This window comes from Jaculus jaculus, chromosome 6 (genome assembly GCF_020740685.1).
Source record: "Jaculus jaculus isolate mJacJac1 chromosome 6, mJacJac1.mat.Y.cur, whole genome shotgun sequence".
In the NCBI taxonomy this organism is placed as follows: Eukaryota; Metazoa; Chordata; class Mammalia; order Rodentia; family Dipodidae; genus Jaculus; species Jaculus jaculus.
This window is the reverse complement of record NC_059107.1, coordinates 139,911,227-139,931,282: the sequence shown is the minus strand read 5'-3', so window position 1 is coordinate 139,931,282 and position 20,056 is coordinate 139,911,227. Positions and strand designations below refer to the sequence as shown.

The 20,056-nt window shown below is 39.4% G+C and overlaps 1 protein-coding gene across 1 annotated transcript in view; it reads right to left on the bottom strand.

Annotated features, from left to right (window-relative positions):
• Nucleotides 1-20,056, bottom strand: part of Cfap54 (cilia and flagella associated protein 54) — a 290,039-nt gene that overhangs the window by 95,971 nt on the left and 174,012 nt on the right. The window contains exons 51-56 of the mRNA XM_045152254.1: nt 18,569-18,738; nt 7,172-7,277; nt 4,127-4,274; nt 3,290-3,447; nt 2,980-3,156; nt 2,745-2,871 (exon numbers count right to left, since the gene is read on the bottom strand). Coding sequence (XP_045008189.1) covers nt 2,745-2,871; nt 2,980-3,156; nt 3,290-3,447; nt 4,127-4,274; nt 7,172-7,277; nt 18,569-18,738 — 886 coding nt within the window. The remainder of the gene's footprint in view (nt 1-2,744; nt 2,872-2,979; nt 3,157-3,289; nt 3,448-4,126; nt 4,275-7,171; nt 7,278-18,568; nt 18,739-20,056) is intronic.

The window sequence follows — 20,056 nt, the reverse complement described above, 5'->3', positions numbered from 1 at the left end:
CCTCATAATATTGAAGTATTCCTTTTCTAGTAAACAACAACTCTGTGAAAAAGAAGTTGTGAAACTGACATTGTTGTGACAGAAATTCTGTTTAGGGTTTTGTTTTTAAAGTCTGTATTTAATATACTATACCAGAAAGCAAGCTGTTCAACTTCAAATGAGTCTAAAAGGCAGCAACAGTATTGTCACTGAGTGGTGACACATCTTCTAGCTTAGTGAGTCAGGCCGGCAGAGAATATACATTGGATTTCACACAATCTGTGCTTTCAGCCCATGTCGAAATCAGAAGCCATAATAACACAACAAACTGTGAGCTAAAATTTCAGAACCCCATCCCTTATGAGGTCAGTGAGTTGTGAGGAATTTGAGGGGCCAACTAGTCATGCTTACTCTCTAAGTAAGGAACCTTAATAACGTGGAGTAGTTTATGTAATGAAATTTCTATCTAAAGATCATCATTAGCAATGGTCAATACTGACAATGAATGGGAGGAGGAGAAGGAAGTAAGGGCAAGATGACGGGGACATGGTGGCCGTCTATCCTCAACCCATGCAGGTGGATTCTAGAATGTGCTGACTGACAGCAGACAGAGCTAGAGCCCGCTCTGAGCTGGACGAAATGCTAAGAAGCAAAGACAGGAAGCCCTGCATCAAAGGTCAGTGCTGCATCCTGGAGAAATGGAAAGGATGCCCATGAACCCCAGACAAGGCAGCACTGCATGGTCGCCCCCTGAGTTTCCTAGGTGCTGGGAGGGGTCTGATAACGGCCTGCATCCTCTGGGCCCAGGCGCCTTTGTTGTTTCTCTTGGAGCCTGAGGAGCAAATGAGACTCATAAAGGTTGATACAGTCAGACAATGAAGGGAGAAGTTGCCCCTCTGGCTAAAACTGGCAGTAAATCCAAAAAGAAGACCTGAACCATGGCAAAAGACAAAGTGTAACAGCAGGCTGGAGAGATGGCTTTGCGGTTAAGTGCTTGCCTGTGAAGCCTAAGGACCCCGGTTCGAGGCTCGATTCCCCAGGACTCACGTTAGCCAGATGCACAAGGGAGTGCAAGCATCTGGAGTTCGTTTGCAGTGACTGAAGGCTCTGGTGCGTCCATATTCTCTCTCTCTCTCTCTCTCATCTGCCTCTTTCTATCTCTGTCTGTCACTCTCAATAAATAAATAAAACAAACAAAAAAAGTGTAACAGCTCAGCAAAGAAGATGCAGAAGTTAACAAGAGGAAAAGCAAATATAACTTCTGTAAATTTTCTGGAATAAAACTGGGTGGAAGCAGGAAGAAAACCAAAGCACAATAAGTGCATTCATACATTTATACATAGATAAACAAGAGTCCATAATGCTGAGGAGACAGCTCAGGTAGTAGAGTACCTGTCTTGCAAGGATGACGACCTAAATGTGTTCCCCAGAGCCCACATAAACGTCAGACACGGTGCTGCACAAAGGTGATGCAAGTGCAAGGCTGCACATGCCCACTAGGGGGCGCAAGAGTATGGAGTTCAACTGCAGTGGCTGAGGCTCTGGTAGCCGACCCCCCCATAATTTTTTAATGGGGGGGGGGGTGGCTAGACAGATGGATTAGCAGTTAAGAGCACTTTTTGTGCAAGCATAAGGGCTTAAGATCCTCAGGACCCACATGAACAGTTGGGTGTTGCTACAGACATCTGTAAACCCAGTCCCAAAGGGGAACAGAGAAGGGAGAATTGCTGAAGTTTGTGAAAAAACAAACTGCAAGCTTGGGGATCAGTAAGAGACCTGCTCCAGCCAGGCATGGTGATGCCTGCGTTTATTCCCAGCACTTGTAAGGATCGAACAGGAGGATCACTGAGAATTCAAGGCCAGCCTGGACTGGGCTACTAAGAAAATTTCAGATCAGCCTATGCTACAGTGAGACCATGCCTCTAAATAGATACAGAAATAAATAGAATCTGGCTCAAATAAGTATGGGTAGAAGTGTGATGGAGCAGGATATCATGGGCTGGGGACATAGACATGCATACAGCATTCACACCACACAAACCCTACCTGCAAAAAAAGAAAAAACACTTTTGTTCCTGGTCATTGCTTGTAAAGATGTAAGTACTTATCAGCATCAATGATAACTTACAAAACAGAATGTGTTTTACATATTCCTCTCCAAATTCTTCTCTGCAAAGCTTTCATAAAATTAGAGAAACTAGGTATAATTTACTGGAGAAAAACATTGCATTAGTTAAGAAATATCCTTATATTTGTATAATTGTTTTGTCAAGAACATTGATTTGGAGTAATTTTATATTGTGTGAGAAGAATTTGGTTCTAACAACTGAATAACTGGCTAAAATGAAATAGTCCATAGTGAGTAGTTACATATAGTATGATAACTGTAATCAACCTCATACTGTATTCAGACATGAAGACATTTCATATACCAGTCTAGCATGTGGGATATGATCAAAACTATTTGAAGACTGGAAAGATAGCTCAGCTGCTAACCTATATTCAATTCCACCCACCGAAAGCTATCGTCAAAAAGTGTGCATGGACACAAAATGTGGCACATTCCTCTGGTATTTGTGGTTATTAGCAGTGAGAAGAGACCCTAGCATGCCTGTCCACACACATGCAAGTAAATTTTTTTTTTAATCCAAATGCATGGAGGCTGAGTTTTTATAAATGTTGCTTTTAAATGGTAGTACCCTACATCAAACTTAAAAGTTCTCTATCACCTTACTCTGTTGTAGTAGATGCTTATCTGTTCTTACCAATTCTCATTTTTATTTTGGCCAGTAACATGACATGAGGAAGATAAATATTCTTCAAAGGCTGGATTGGATTTGCATAGTCAGCATTTGATAAAGGGAATTCAATTGTTTCGCCAAAAGTTAGCATCTATAAAAGAAACATTGTAGTGAGAATTAGTCAATGTGGTTAAGGATAAGAAAAATGCCAGAAAAGTAAGTCTTGAAGTCTTATGGGACCATTCAAAAACGTTTTCACCTGATCAATGAGAATGCTGTGAGCTTGAGTCAAAAGCACGATTTTTTCTGCCTTCATAGAGGACTCCTTGAATCTCTCAGCCTTGGTTAAGTCGTCCAATAGAACTAGACTTCTCGCCAAGGTTAGCCAAGATTGAGGAGAAAGAAACTCATTTCTGTCCAGCAAATGGATGATCTCCTATTGAGATAAAAGGGTTCCATACGATGGTGCTTTTTCTGGCTCACTAACAAGAGCTGGCCACAGGGATTGGTATGCACCCCATGTATGGGAAATTTCTTAAATCTGAGGGTGAACAAGATTCTCTCCCTACCTGAAGGTTCTTTATTATGTCTGCCTTCAAATGCTTTTCCTGCAGGCCGAGGATCACAGCTTGCATCAGGAACTCTGCTTGGAGCTCAGGGTCATGTGCGCTCTTTGCCTCCATACACACTTCATTGATGAGACTCAAACAGTCAGTCATATCATTCTCTAAAGTAAACACATGTGATTAGGACACCACAGAAGATAAGAAAGTATGTATCCACATAATGTCACCAATGGTCAAAGAATAAGACATTAAGAAGCACAGACTACATAAAACTCAGACAAAATTATGTTAAAATTCAAGGGAAAATAGCTTAGGATATTCTAATGCTGTAAAAGTAATAATTTTACATGAAATAATTTCACTGGTAAGATGTCCAGAGATGGGTGAATGAATAATTATTAATCACTGTAAGAACTACCATCCATACATGCTAGCTTATTTTATCTAAGACACAGAATTTACCCGCCCCACTCTGACAATCTCCCTAACAAGTAGATATAGTTGACTCCATCTTCCAGGATGAAAAGATGAGGCATGGAGCAGTGAGACACTTAGCCAAAAACAGGGGCAGATGAGTATGTGAAGCCTATGTTTAGTCACTTTCCTAAATGATGAGACTTTCTGGAATCTCCTTGTTGTTTTGCCTAAATCAGAAATATATCATATTCAGTGATATGAAAGACACCAGAAATCATTCTTATTTACTAACCTGAATGAAAACTCTAGAAAAACGTCAAGCTAAATAGTCATAAACTGTGAACCTTACACTAAAATGTATTCCAATAAAGCTCTTCACCTATATAACATGTACCATTATGAAAATATTGATGAAGACAGTACCTTTCATGATGCCAATGCCACGAATCTGGGCAATAAATGAAGTCACCAGTGCTACACGACATCTCAGCCAGAGGTGAATGTTGAAATATTCTCGAGCATTTAGGGAAACAGGGTCTAAGAACTCATTCTCATTTTTAATTTCTGTGGCCTACACAATATTAAAACAATGAGGTCATCTTCTCGTTAGGCATGTCAAAGTCCAGTCTAAGGCTGGTGAAATTTAAGAGAAGCACCCTACTCTTGTATATTCTATAAAGTATGAAACACAAAACAATAAATAAAAACACCCATGACCCTACAATCCTGGATTAACATTTTATATTGTCTCTCGGCTTTTTTTTTTTTTTAAAGGAAAACCAGCAGTTTATTTAAACTGAAAGCAAGAAGCAGAGAGAAACAAACTCCTTGGGGAAGGAGGGAACTTGGAAACTAGAATGCCTTCTTTTTCTTTTGTTTATACCACTATTGAAAAATGGTTTTGTAGTCTCCATTTTTCTTTGTAAATTATATTATCAGCAGTTTCCATGTCATCAAAAATTCTTGTAGGGGCCTAGAGAGATGGCTCAGCATTTAAGGCACTTGCCTATAAGGCCTGACAACCTGGGTTTGGTTCCCCAGTACCCACATAGGGCCAGATGCACAAAGTGCCACAGACATCTAGAGTTCTTTTTGCAGCAGCTATAGGCCCTAGCATGCCTATTCTCTTCCCCTCTCTCTCTCTCTCTCTTTGTCTCTCTCCTTGCAAATAAATAAATAAAATATTTTTAAAATAAAAAACAATTATAGGGCTCCAGGGTTAAAACCACTTGCTACACAAGCCCAATGATGACAGAAGTTCTAAAGCCCAGAACCCACATAAAGCTGGACACAGTAGGACATGTGTATATAATTCCCAACATGCCTATGTCAATGGGGGGATAAGGGAAGCCAGTGCTCTCAGACCAGCTAGCCTGGCACTCACAGTGACAGAGAGGAGAGCCCCTATCTCAAACAAGGTGGAAGACAAAGCCCAACACTTAAAGACTGACTTCTGACCTTCACGTGTACTCCATGCACACATAGACCATATGCACAAACTTACACCTACACACATAAAAAAACTGTGAATATTAGGGAATGAACAATAATTTTAAAAAAACAGTTGGTGTTATTTACTGAGTGTTTGTTATAAGTTAGGCACTATGTGATAACTTGTATGCCATTACCACATTTGATCTCCCTAATAACCAAAGAGGGGGTATTATCATTTCTTCTTATAGTTGAGAACTGAGAACAAGATTAACAATCTTTAAACTCCCCATTTTTGCAAACATGGGCCTTCAACTATGTCCAAATAAGATTTAGAATCCATTTGCCTTCTTATCAGTACACTTTATGAAGGGGCAGTTAAGTATCCACAGTGAGGGAGGGAGATGAAGAAAAAGCTATCTTAAGAAAAAAAAAATCAAGTGTAGACACTTGTGAACTTTTAAATCATCTGCAACAGCCATCGCTTGTTCTAGAACTTCCTGTACACAGGCACCTCTGGCAGCTTACTGTGTCTGACCAGTCAGCAATATTTGCTGTCCATGAGCAGCTAACAAGACTTGAAGGGGCCAGGAGGAGGATAGGCAGGTAGGGTGCATAGGAAGAGCAAGGTGATCACTCCTGGGAAGAAGAGCCAGCAGTGAACAGGGCAATGACTATAATAGGCCAAGAAGTAGAATTTAGTATGTGGATTAGAAACATAGATTTTAAAATAGAGAGATGCCCAACACTAAAACTTATTCTTACAGTTTCAGTAACTAATGAAACTTCAACACTCACCTCATCTCAAACAGGGTTTCTAAACCTTGCCTTTCTGACATTTGGGGGCAAATACTTGTCTTGACAGGTAAGCTTTCCTCTACATAACCAGATGTTCAGTAGCATTCCTGGTCTCTATCCAGTAGATGTCAGTGGTATTACCTCCCTAGTTGTGATAACCAAAATGTCTCTAGATATTGCCAAATGCCTCCTGGGAGGTACAATCACCTCCAGTTGGCATGCATTTTTTCTAAATCAGTTTTTAAAATTGGATTGCTTTTCTGCATTGTTATTGCTTTTAATATAGTTGGAAATGAGTCTCCATTTAGGACAATTAGTTTCACTAATTTGTAATGATGCTGGGTATTAGCAATTTCATTAGTGATGCTTGACGTTATGAGCAAAAACTCTATGTGATAAGATATTTTATAATCTTGAGCAAGCATGGATTGTTAAACAATATGGTCTTCCCAAAGTTCAGTCACTGAACTTGTGGGCCAGTTGTCAAATATATTTGAGGGTATCAACCTCGAGAATTCTAACCATGAAGAACTTAAAGTAGGAAAGAGCACAAGTGTTGCCTGGCAAGACCCAGGTAATAAACCCAAAAGTGAAGGGACTAACAGGTCACGGGAGACAAGTTCACTAGCGAGATTATATCTAGACTTGTTACACTGTCGCATCTGGATGGGCTTTCAGTGATTAGTGCATCCAATTCCAACACCTCACAAATGAGACCACAAAATTCTGTGTGCGGAGGGAGTGGATGTGGCTGGGTATGTGCGCGCCACAGCATGTGAAGGCTAGAAGACAATCTCGGGTGTCAGTCCCCACTTTCCACCTTGTTGGAGGCATGGGCTCCTTGTTAGCTGCTGCAGATGTCAGGCTAGCGGACTCATGAGCTCTTAGGGAGTTTCCTGTCCCCACCTCCCATCTTGCTGTAAGGAGCACTGGGGTTACAGATTCATTCTGTTACAATAGGCTTGATGAGGGTTCTAGTAATCCAAATTCAGGACCTTACATTTGCATTTCTTTCCCCACTGACCCCAACCTGAGACCACAAAATCTAAGGAACTTTCTCAAGGCAATTCAGTTAGTAAATAACATAAATGGAATTTAAATGCAGACCCCTTTATGCTAAATTTTCTAGTTTTTCAACTTGACCACTTTACTTTGTCCAAATAATTAATTAGAAAATTTCCTACTATGCCCATAACTATTATGTAATATGTATCATAAGGATGTACAATTCATACGTACAGAAGTTCCTGGAGAGTCAAGATCCTCTGAATCATCCTCTACTCCCTTCTTTTTGAACAGTTTGGAATCCTGGAGAAGCTTGAGTGTGGAATACACTAGCGCAGCACTAAATCAGAGGATATATTGTAAATGTCTCTGGTACACATACGGTATTTGTATGTATTTGTATGTTATTTCATAAGCCTCGTCTTCCAAAAATAAACACCCTCCCACATCCCCTGCCTTCCTCAGCATAGGTATCTACTCTATATGCCCTCATTAGACCATGGTCCTACCCTGGCGTTTGTCACACTACTTAATTGCAATATAGAGCTCCACAGGTAAGCTGATTTATCTTATTCCCTATTGAAACCCACCATCTAGTACAGTGACTGGGACATAATGCAAAGTATATCAGATATTTTTAGACGTAAATGAATGTTTCCAAGATCTAAAATGAAATTTATTGATAATCTAATTAACAAAACAAGCACACAGTATTTTATCCACCTTAGAATGTGCTTCTCTGACTTTTCGAGATTATAGAACTGCACTATTTATTTTTATACATTTAGAAACTCATAAGCAAAATCACTACACAGTCAATGCTTAGCAGCGACAGAAAGCAAATGTTCTAAAGTAAGAAAACAGAAACCAAAAAATAAGATTTCCTAAAACTTTCTGTTGCTCTATTACATTAGATTGCCTACCCTTTAAACCACTGGATCCTCCTCCCTGTAGAATGATAAACTAGTAATTTACCTCACATTTTTTTCAGAAGGTTTAATGTCATGTACTAAGAGCTTCCTTCTTTGAAGAGTCAAATCCAAAACCAATATCAAGATGTAGAAGAGCCTATCCACCTGAGGTTGTTTGCTGCAGTGCTATTTGAACTCTGCACCTTTAACCACGATGCTTTGATGCAGTCTCTGTCCCCATGGCTCTCACCTGTGTTATGGTTGATCATGCTATAGTGTGGTTCATAGCTAAGTTTATGTAGCTGCTACATATGTACTGCAAAATGTCACTGCTGACAGCATTTTTCATTAGGTCCTCCTGGTCCAGCTCAACACTTTTTCCTTGCATTGTGCATATTGTATATTTTTATTTATTTATTTGAGAGCGACAGACAGAGAGAGAAAGAGGCAGGGAGAAAGAGTGAGAGAATAGGCACACCAGGGCCTCCAGCCACTGCAAACAAACTCCAGACGCATGTGCCCCTTTGTGCATCTGGCTAACGTGGGTCCTGGTGAATAGAGCTTCAAACCAGGGTCCTTAGGCTTCACAGGCAAATGCCTAACCACTCAGCCATTGCTCCAGCCCCGCATTGTACTTATTGTAAATATTAATATTGCTCCTTTGCTTTATTTCTGTAGCTTTTATTAACATTTTGGATAACATTTTCTTTCTTTTTTTTTTACAATGTCTGACCCATTTTTTGGTGTGTTGATTACAAAGTAATTGCATGCACATTGCTTCGAGCGTTATTCTTCTCCTGTTCTAAGAAAACCATCAAACACTCCTCCATAATTCTGGGGCACTTTCTCCTGCTTTATTCCCACCTTAGTTCTCAGCAAAGGTCTCTATGTTCTTCTTCTTCTTCTTCTTCTTTTTAATTTATTTGAGAGCGACAGACACAGAGAGAAAGACAGATAGCGGGTGAGAGAGAATGGGCGCGCCAGGGCTTCCAGCCTCTGCAAACGAACTCCAGACACGTGTGCCCCCTTGTGCATCTGGCTAACGTGGGACCTGGGGAACCGAGCCTTGAACCGGGGTCCTTAGGCTTCACAGGCAAGCGCTTAACCGCTAAGCCATCTCTCCAGCCCTCCATGTTCTTCTTGACCCTTTCTCATTGGCCTACATGCCTGGACCCAGGAAGGGACACAGGAAGGAAGCCAATCTGATTAAATAAAGTTGGCACACAGGTTGAAAGTGAGGAGGCCTGAATGAGACATCTCTGGCGCATTCATTCCAGCTTCATCTCAACAAATCCTCAGCACACATTTTACCTCTCTTAACCCGGCTCCAGTCACATGAATCATAGCATCGCCTTTGTGACCTAACTTGCTTCACATTGAGAATCTGGCACTTGCAACCAAGAAGCCCTAACAAATACATGAAAATTCAACAATTTTAACTTGATCATCATGATTAATATGCCTTTTTACCCTGTTACTTTACAATGATTATTCTTCTTCTCTTTCCCATTGTTTTGTATCTTTGCCATAGGATTTTTTTAAAGATTATTTTCCATTCTGATTTGAAAAATGTATATTCTTTAGATTCTAACAGAAGTTATTTTTAAAATATTTTACTTATTTATGTATGTTTTATCATAATTTTTAAATGGTCTTTAATGCTGCATAATTAACTTTTTCTTACAAATTCTGTAATTTTAGGTTTCAAATCACAGTGGTCATTTCAGTTTTATAACTGTCATAATGTAAAATTTCAAAACATAGTTACAGACTAAAATAATAATAAAATAATTTATATGTATCATTGTAAAAAAAAAATTTACTTATTTATTTGCAGAGAGAGAAAGAAAGAGAGAGAATATGGCTGCTCCAGAGCCCCTAGCTGCTGCAAATGAACTCCAGATGCATGTGCCACTTTGTGCATCTGGCTTTACATGGGTACCAAGGATGGAACCCAGTCATTAGGCTTTGCAGGCAAGTGCTTTAATTGCTGAAATATCTCTACAGCCTCAGAGAAATTATTTTTAACAATTTCAAAAATATATTCCTCCATCGATTCATTTTTCCAAAGTAAGTTCTCTACCAAGTAAAAAAAAAAAAGATGAAAAAGTCAGTACTCTTTCATGGCTTGCCTCTCCTATATATACATTCTTGGTTACTACACTCTGATATATTCTCTAGGCCACTATTAATTACTATATTTATAGCCTTTCAGATTGTTCCAGAATCAAGTTTTTGGTGTATGCATATGTGGTATGCAAGTATGTGTGTATGCGTGCCCAGACGTGTGTGAGTGCACATGTCTCTGCATGTAACACATGAATGTGCATGCGTGTGGAAGCCAAAGGTCAACTTTGGGTTTCTTCCATTTATCTTTACCTTATATTTTTGAGACAGGGGATCTCATTGAACCCAGACTTTACCAATTCAGCTAGACTAGCTAACTAGCAAATCCCAGTGATTCTCTTGTCCCTGCAGGACTCCACCTTCCCAGCACTGGGATGATAGGCACTGACCACCACACCTGGATTTTACATGGATGCTGGGAATCCAAGCTCAGGCCCTTGTGCTTGTAGATTCGGACACCTGGGTCATCTTCCCAGCCACAGAATCAGTGTGACATTTATATCTTCTTATGCACTGTTATTTGGATTGAATACAATTTCGTTTCCATACCCACCACCATACCACCAGTCATTCGGGCAGAACAAACTTCTTCATTCTTCAGTTCTTAAATTATGAGACCTCTCTCTATATTTTCTCCCTCCCTCCTCCCTTCTCCCCTCCCCCCTCCCTCCTTCCCTCCCTCCCTCCCTCTCTCTCGGTAAATGATGCCTTCAAGTCTCCACACAGAATCAAGAGAACCATCCCAAGTGTTTGGTAAAGCCTGTTATGTTTTGTATGTAAAATGTCTTCCATAGGCTCTCATGTGTTTAAACACCTGATCGCGAGTCGGTAGCCTATTTGGGAAGGTTGTAAAACCTTTAAGGCCTTGGGGCCTGCCTGGAGGATGTGGGTCACTGGGGATAGGCCTTGGGGTGTTATAACCAGTTCCGGTTCACCCTCTGTTTTCTGATTGGATACAATGCGACCTACCAGCATCCAGCTCTTGTCTTCCCTGCCAGAATGACCAGAATCCCCTGGAATTGTAAGCCAAAATCACTCTGTGCTTTCTGACGTTGCTCTTTGGTAATATATGGTGACAACAATGCGTATAATAACAATACAAACCCCTTCTGATTTAAACTCTTTGGAGAGGTATAGAGAGTCAAATTTTCTTCCTTCCAATGCTCTGCTATTCTGTGCAAGAGAGACATAGGCTATTTTTTTATTATTTTTTACGATTTTAAGTTTAAGATTTACGATTAAGTTTACAATTAGAATTTCATGTCCCAAGCCATTGTGACTGCAAAATTTCTTTTGCCTTCAGAGCTGGGAATCAAATCCCAGGCTCTGCATATGCTAGGAAAGCATTCTACTATTGAGCTACATGTCCAAACTGGCTGTAACCAATTTTTTAGGCTTACAAAAATTAAAATATTTTAGAGAATTAAATAAGTTACCAGTTTTTGGACTCCATTCTAATTTTATGTTAAACTTTTATTTATTTATTTATTTGAGAGCGACAGACACAGAGAAAGACAGATAGAGGGAGAGAGAGAGAATGGGCGCGCCAGGGCTTCCAGCCTCTGTAACCGAACTCCAGACGCGTGCGCCCCCTTGTGCATCTGGCTAAGGTGGGACCTGGGGAACCAAGCCTCGAACCGGGGTCCTTAGGCTTCATAGGCAAGCGCTTAACTGCCAAGCCATCTCTCCAGCCCTCCATTCTAATTTTAGAAGTGGATAGCCTCTTAGAAATTCAATTATTTAATTTCCTTTTTTCTTTAGTTTTTCTTTAATTTTTTTATTTTCTTTTTAATTTATCTGAGATAACCTAATGCTTAGGAATTTGTACACTGAAGGTATATATTTCACATACTTCCTTCACCACGTATTACCTATGTGAGCTTGGGAACCCCAATTAGCAAATGTCTTTATAAAGCAGGAATAATGGTAACAGAGGTACAAATTTCAACTGCTAATTATAGTGATTAAATTAGAATTTGTCAAAAAAAAAAAACCATGTACTAAGTAACTGTTATGTGCAAGGGAAAAAAAAATCTAGGAGCTACAGATACAAGAGAAAAAAATATAGGTAGAATTCCCTGCCTTCATGGAGCTGACCTTTTGCTGAGAGTGGGGCTTTACAAAGGACAGTACTTGGCAAAACAATGACATATAATATATGCTTGCTCTTTCCATGATTAGTGTACTGAGTTGGTGGGGGAACTAGCAGAGAGTAAATTGATTTTTTTTCTAGGTCATTAAAGCATAATTCTAACCTTTAAGCAATTATTAAATATTAAATTCCCAAGAGTTTGCCTAGCTATTAAAACAGTTGCAATATTTGAAGAATATTTTCTCAGGTATCATGTGTGATTATCTAACCTCATTGCTTTTTATTTGGAATAAAGGTAAACAAGCAAGCAAGAAAAGGGCAACAAACATGGCTGGGGTTCAGGTGATAGACAGACACTGAACCCCTCAGTCTTCCACCCCCAAAGCTGCATGCATTTCTACGGTACCGTGTTAGTGCGTAGCTTCAGAGTCTAGTACAGCTTGGGTGCCAGGACACTGTAGAAGAAGAAAGCACTACCCATTCTACTCTTCCAAACCCTTGATTCTCATTTCAATAGAAATGAGGTACCAGGTTTGGAATACTGATAATATAAAAACTTAATAAAACATAGGACATATATTATGTCATAATAAAACATATGACGTACCAGTGTCTCATAATCCACCTGGTACTGGCTTAGTTGCTCAGTCTGTTCCTGTTGCTATCACAAAACACCTGAGACTGAGAAACTTCCAATGAATAGAGGTATACCACTGACTATACACATAGTTTTGAAGGCTGGGAAGTCCAAAGCATCTGGTGAGGTATTTTGCTGCATCATGGCATCAGGCCTCACTCTTTTTATAAAGCCATTAATTGCATAATTAGAACTCTATGCTCAAGACCTCATCAAATTCCAATGATCTCCCAAAGGTCTCAGCTCCAAATACTGCTAAATAGACCTTTGGTAATTAAATTTCCAAGACACAAATTCTAGGGACAAATATTTAAACCACTGCAACTACACAATGGAAAAGTTCTAATTTCTCCACTATACTAGCCAGAGAAGTACAGAAAAATTACCCACTATCAACAGCCTAAAATCCCAAAGGAAGTTTCATTCTGACACAAAATTAAAAGGCTTGAATGTTTTCCAATTTAGATAATAAATTAAACACAAAGGAAAAAAAGAGCATTTACTTTTAAAAGAAAGATGGTGTTCTGAAAAGAAAGTCCAGAAGAAGCAGAAATATGTGAACAGCTTTGATCCTACTTATTTCTTATTAACATTCATGACAAGAAATGGTCAGTTTGTTCTCATAAAATCCATGTAGCTCACTCTATCTGTCACCTCAGGGAATGTGCCTTTCAATTTCCTTGACACATAATTTTATTAGAGGTATCAGGAAATGTCAAGCTAACCATCATTTGGAAAAGACACTGTCCAACACACCCAGAAGTGTCCCAACAGAGGCTTGGGGGGTGGGGAGTGTTGAGTTCATGGAAGTGAAACTCACTGTCTTGACAGTAGGCTCCTCCCACATGATAAGGTAACTGTCATTTGGAAAAGGGACTGTCCAATAGTGTCCCAACAGAAGCTTGGGGGTAGCTGGAGTGTCGAGTTCATGGAAGAGAAACTCACTGTCTTGACAGTAGGCTTCTCCCATGTGGCAACTCTACTCCAAAGAGGCAACAGCATCAAAGTTGTCACAGGTTTTGTCCCAAGGGCCACATTCATATACTTAAAACAGGAGTGATTCTGATATACTTGCACATGATTTGCATATGGCTAACCAGCCTTCAAACTAAAGTTCTGTTATGACAATCCTTCACTGGCCATTTGACAATCTTTCGTTTTTCATTTCCTTCTTACTCCAAAAAAGTGACTCATGTCCTCTATACCTAAGGAATATAGGAGAAACAGACATAAGAGGAAGGAATGGTGTGTGTGTGTGTGTGTGTGTTTTAGGGCTTCTGTTGTTTTCTAAGACATAGTTTAAGGAAAAAGAGTTGTATAGGAAATCATATATTAAAACTTCTGTGTCCCTTCAAACTTTGGAGAGAATAATGTATGATTTTTAGCATTTTGGCCTAAACTTATTTTATCACCAATAAACTATAGCTTAAAGATAGCTATAAATGTGACAGTACTGCAGACCAGCATGGTCAAGTTTTACCTCAATATCCCTTCCCACTCCTAAAATTTACTGAGAAACCTAAAGAAATTGCGAACTCCCAAGAGTGCCTTCAACATTTACCATATCAAAAACTTTAAGCATTTTAAGAGCTTTGGTATTTAACTCATTTTAAATTGAACATAAACCTATAACATATTAATATCTGTAATATATTCATATGATACAACTATTTGTCCAAAAAATTAGTGAGAGATGTCATTGCTGTGTTTAATGTGTGGCTTAATACACTACTCACTTCCACCCCTGTTACTATGTTGCATCTGTGTGTCACATTTATTCTGATTAAACTACACAAAGAAGATTAGGAGTTGATGTCTCAGTGGTTAAAGGCACTCACTTAAGAGGCCCTAATGTGCTCACTTTCTCTTTATCAAATAAATTTATAAATGAATAAAAATTTTAAAAGATTAGCTTTCACAGAGATAGAGGTAGGAAGAGAATTTTAACCACTTCTTTAAATAACTCTGAACATTTTTCTTTGATACCACACCAAAATGTGACAAGTAATAGTTTCTTAAAAGTTTGTTGCTTTATAAAGTGTAATATCACATATTGATGATTGTTCCCTATATTACATTCTACTAAAATGTGTTGGTTGATCATGTGAGTTTGGATTTTGAAACACTGAGCACTAGTCATTTGAAAAATGGGTTGTATAGAAATACTGAAATATCTAATTATAAGGTTAAAAATATTTTCATTAATATTTTTACTCAGTTCATTAAAAAAAATATCTAAACATTAAAGAAACTCAAATTCTAAAATGCTCCCAGCATGGCTTAGGGAGTTTTGTGAAAGAGGGGGCAGAAAGATTGTTAGAGCCCAAGTCCAGACATTTTTCACAGAGACATTGCCTCTCCCCCATAACTGACTACTGATGCCATAATGCATGACCCACAATCCCCATGGGGTTGACCTGCATCCCCAACAAGGAAGACCTCTTTAGAAAAGGGGCAGTGAGGAAGGAAAGGATGGTACCAACACATGTAGTTTACACACTAAATATGTCCATATCTAATAAAAAATCAAAAAAGTAGCATTCAAGTGAGGTAATATTTATAGAACATAATTTGTTGAGATCAGATACCTTAGATGATAATATATAACAAATGCTCTAATAATATGCATCTTTGAGCAGCACATCATTTCTGTCTATCTTGTTATGAACTCAGAAGTAATCCCTGGGGTCAATCCACAGTGACTTCACAAATGTCATTTTTATTTTACTTTTAAGAATTTTATCTCAACTTATAATGCTTACAAATAGGCTTATGATTCTACTTGGATATTTTGTATTATGATACAATTTTACTCAAATTTTATTCTAAAAATATATTTTCTTTGTGTTTTTATTCAAAAAAGTCTCAAGTTCATGGTGACAAATGCAAATTATCCGAACTTCAGCTTTTCCTATGGAAGTTCGAGTTTTATCATGGGCAACAAATGATACAAGTTCTGTTCCTAGAAGTGGCACGTTCATTTTGCTTATTCTTAAAAAATATCTGCCAGACAGTATTTGTCACATTCTCCTATTCCTGTTGTCCACCTTATATGGGTCAGGAGGTGATGTCCACCCTCTGGTCATACCATCATTTTCCCCTGCCATTGTAGAGCTTCCCCTCGAGCCTATAAGCCAAAATAAATCTCTTGCCCCCCCCAAAAAAAATATCTGCCAGATATCCACAGCTGAACAAGCACAGTCTGTCAGTTCTGTTTCCAAATAAATATGGTATTCCCCAGAAAGAGCATCCTGCTTAAATCTCAATTCAAGCACCCACGTGCTCTTGCTCAAGACAGCCTTCGGCTGGGGTATGCAGGAAAAAAGCCCAGACACACTTCCCACCACGCGTTCTAAATGCGGCAGTTCCTACTGCACCATCGAGTGCTTCCTCAAGTGCAGCTGGCTTATTTTTAACTGTGCATGTACAAGATTTGAGATTATCATGGCAGTCTGTTGCTTTGGTTTCTGGTGAGGCACCAGAAGGTTTACCCTTGTTGTGCTTTTGGCATCATCAATGCAAGTAATACACCAAAGGAGGAAAATGATGCCTTCACTTTAATATAAAAATACTTCTGTCCTAACAGGCTCCATACCCAAGATAATACTGCAAATACAATAGGTTTTCACTGTTACTACCCACAAAAGTACAGAGCTGACCAACCCACACTGTCTTTAGAATAAAATTAGCTTTAGACTTAGTTTCAGTTTAACATACATGCACACATGCACACACGCTTCAAGAAGAGCAGGGAAGGCTCTCAGACATGTCTTGAGAGAATCAGGGCAGGGGTCTGCATTGGAGTCTGCGGTGGTTGCTGAGTGGTGGCATCAGCGTATAGAGTAAGGTGGGGGGCTTTCTTACCTCCTTGTCCAGTCGTAAGTAGGACAGGGTGGGACCTGAAAGCTGTCAGGACTGAACAGAAAACACACAACCACACAATCCCTGTTTCTTTCTTTTGATATTCTTTCTGGCTTTCTCCCTTTCTTCCTTTATATACTGTGGATTGAACCCAGGGTTTTGGGCAGGCTGTATAAGCACTCTTCCACTAAGCTATGTGCCTCGCCCAGAAGCGCCTAATCATAAAATAACTTCTCCCTCATCTCTACTCCTGATGACAGTCATTGTTTGGAGGTGCCTGTGTAACTGACATACTTAGCATGTTCATCGTGTATTACTAATTCTCATTGTCCATGGAACACGCACTGCTGAAGGACGGGGTCTTCACACGCTGCTATGCACTTTGTCTACATTGAGCATTAGGCAGCATCACACTGATAGGTCCCAAGAGGACAGAATAGTACCTAGTGCATCATGAGTGCTCAAAATACTTTTTTTTTAAATTTTTTTTTTCATTTTTATTTATTTGAGAGTGACAGAGAGAAAAAGAGACAGAGAGAGAGAGAGAGAGAATGGGTGCTCCAGGGCTTCCAGCCACTGCTAACGAACTCCAGACGCGTGTGCCCCCTGTGCATCTGGCTAACGTGGGACCTGGAGAATTGAGCCTTGAACCGGGGTCCTTAGGCGTTACAGGCAAGCACTTATCCGCTAAGCCATCTCTCCAGCCCTCAAAATACTTTTTTTGAGGAAACTTACTGTTTTAGTTTATTATTTATTTATTTATTTGAGAGAGAGAAAGAGGCAAAAAGAGGGGAAGAGAGAGAGAGGGAGGTATAGAATAAGCACATTAGGGCCTCCAGCCACTACAAATGAATTCCAGACATATATGTCCCCTTGAGCATCTGGCTTATGTGGGTCCTGAGCCGGGGTCCTTTGGCTTTGCAAGCAAATGTCTTAACCACTAAGCCATCTCTCTAGCCCTCAAAATAATTTTTAATGACTTACCAGTTGATAACAGATGTATGCATTGTTAATCAAACCATCAGCGAATGTGTCGGAGGACATAACAGAGGCATGTGTCACAGGTAGAATAGGCACCCCCTGAAGGGATTTTTCTGTATGATTCATTGTGAAAAGCCACTCTGCAAGTCCTAGGTCTAACCACTCTACTTGGTGGTTTAAGTGTCTGTGGAATATAATCCAGCCATCTTTGCATCATCACTGCCTAGATCAGAGTTTGGCAGTGAAATAATTACTGAGTAAATGATTTCAAACTGAATGAAAATTCTGATACAAACAACTTCACACATTGAATAATCAGCCACTTTCAATAGTTTCTGAACTAGTTCAGCACAACACAGTTTAGAAGATACTTTTCTAAAATATCCTTTTCATAATTTTGTTTGGTGTCTAAGAAAAAAAAAAAAACTCCAAAGGCTTTATTTAGGTCAAAAGATATAAGAATTTAGATTCAGTCCTTTTAAAAGTCAATTAGGGGCTGGAGAGATGGCTTAGTGGTTAAGCACTTACCTGTGAAGCCTAAGGACCCTAGTTCAAGGCTTGATTCCCGAGGACCCACGTTAGCCAGATGCATAAGGGGGCTCATGCATCTGGAGTTCATTTGCAGTGGCTGGAGGCCCTGGCGCGCCCATTCTCTTTCTCTTATCTGCTTCTTTCTCTGTCTGCCGCTCTCAAATAAATAAATAAATAATTTTTTAAAGTCAATTAATTAAAAAACAAACGCTATTAACTTGCCCATTCTATATATGATATTACACTTCTTACCTAGTATGTTTAGTAGATCATTTTCTTTATGGAAAACTGTAACTGTCAATGTAATAATGAATGAAGGCTCCCAGAGATAATAAAATGGTATGCTCTATGGATCTAGAAACTTTAAAACTTGTATAAAATACGAATACGTTCAATAAACGAGTATGAGCAACTTGCCACCAGCACCAAATGAGAGGGCACTGGGGTTTTGTGGGTGAGGGGGCAACTCCCACACGTGTTCCTCTGCTCACCTGTAGGCCGCCCGGTGCCTCTGCAGGGCGATGGCCGCCAGCTGCAGCCTGGTCTCCACCAGAATCTCCAGTTCTCCAGCGCTGTACTGGGACAGGTCCTTGTGAGCTGTATGCTCCAGCTCCAGCACCAGCAGGTTGAGCCTGTCTTCAGCTTCCATCAGTAAAACTGCCTAAAAACACCACACACACACACACACACACACACACACACACACACACATCACAGTCATGCAAATTTAAATTTAAACACACCACACAGTTATGCAAATCCAAAGATAATATGCCCTTTTTTATCAATTACTATTTTGTTTGTGTACAGAAAAGTAAAGGAGAATGGAAGACTGGAAAAGAAAACTGTACATAGTCGTCTGAGAAGGGCTCTCAGTGCACAGGGAACAGGCAACAGGAAATGAGAGATAGCAAGTGTAAGCCTGGGTAATAGTTATCCCTTATTAAACACAGAGAGAGGGTTCATCATTCACAGCAATTCTTTAAAGTTCCATAAAGCTTCTAGGAAAAAAATATATTGTTTAGTGCTTCTAGGAAAAATACAGAGATGTATTTGTGAACCTCTGACCACATTTTCATCACTTCACTTAGTGTGTGTGTGTGTGTGTGTGTGTGTGTGTGTGTGTGTGTATGTATAGCATTCCTATCTGTATGGCTTCGTTAACCCTGAACTCACAGACAACAGCATAACCCATGTCTAAATGTAGTTTATAGAATATACCTATTATATCTGTAAAGCACACCACAAGTTACTTACACTTGGAAACACACTTCAGAATTATGCATGAGACATTTAAAATAGTTAAGTCATCAGCAACAAACACATACAACAGAGCACAGGTTGAGAATCACTTATCCAAAATATGAAATCCAAGACTTTGAACTCTGACAGGACCTTCAAACGCTCTTAGATACTGATGCATTTCAGATTTTAGATTTTGGGGTTAGGCATGCTCAACCAGTACAGTCTATGCAGGCATTACAAAATTCCCCCAAATCTGAAATAACTCTGTTTTTAAACTGTATCTATTTTTAAGAGAACGGATACATAACCTGTACTAACAGATCAAAGGAGTACAGAAAGAGATAAGTAACAATCTGACAGATGAACCAAACATCAGAGAGAACTTGCTCACTGTGGTCAGCTATGTGCCCACTAGACATTTTCTTGTGCTCACATTTTCTATGCTTAAATTTATCTATGCTATGGGCATGTCCATGTATGTTTCTTTAAAAAATACTCAGAGGCTGAGCATGGTGACACACACCTTTAATCCCAGCACTCGTGAGGCAGAGATAGGAGGATCACCATGAGTTCGAGGCCATCCTGAGACTACATAGTGAATTCCAGGTCAGACTGAACTAAAGTGAGACCTTACCTCGAAAAAACAAACAAACCAAAAATACTCAGAGTATTATGCTGATGCTTCAAATAAATTTCAGTCAATAGTGAAATTACCAAAGAGAATCCATGAATAA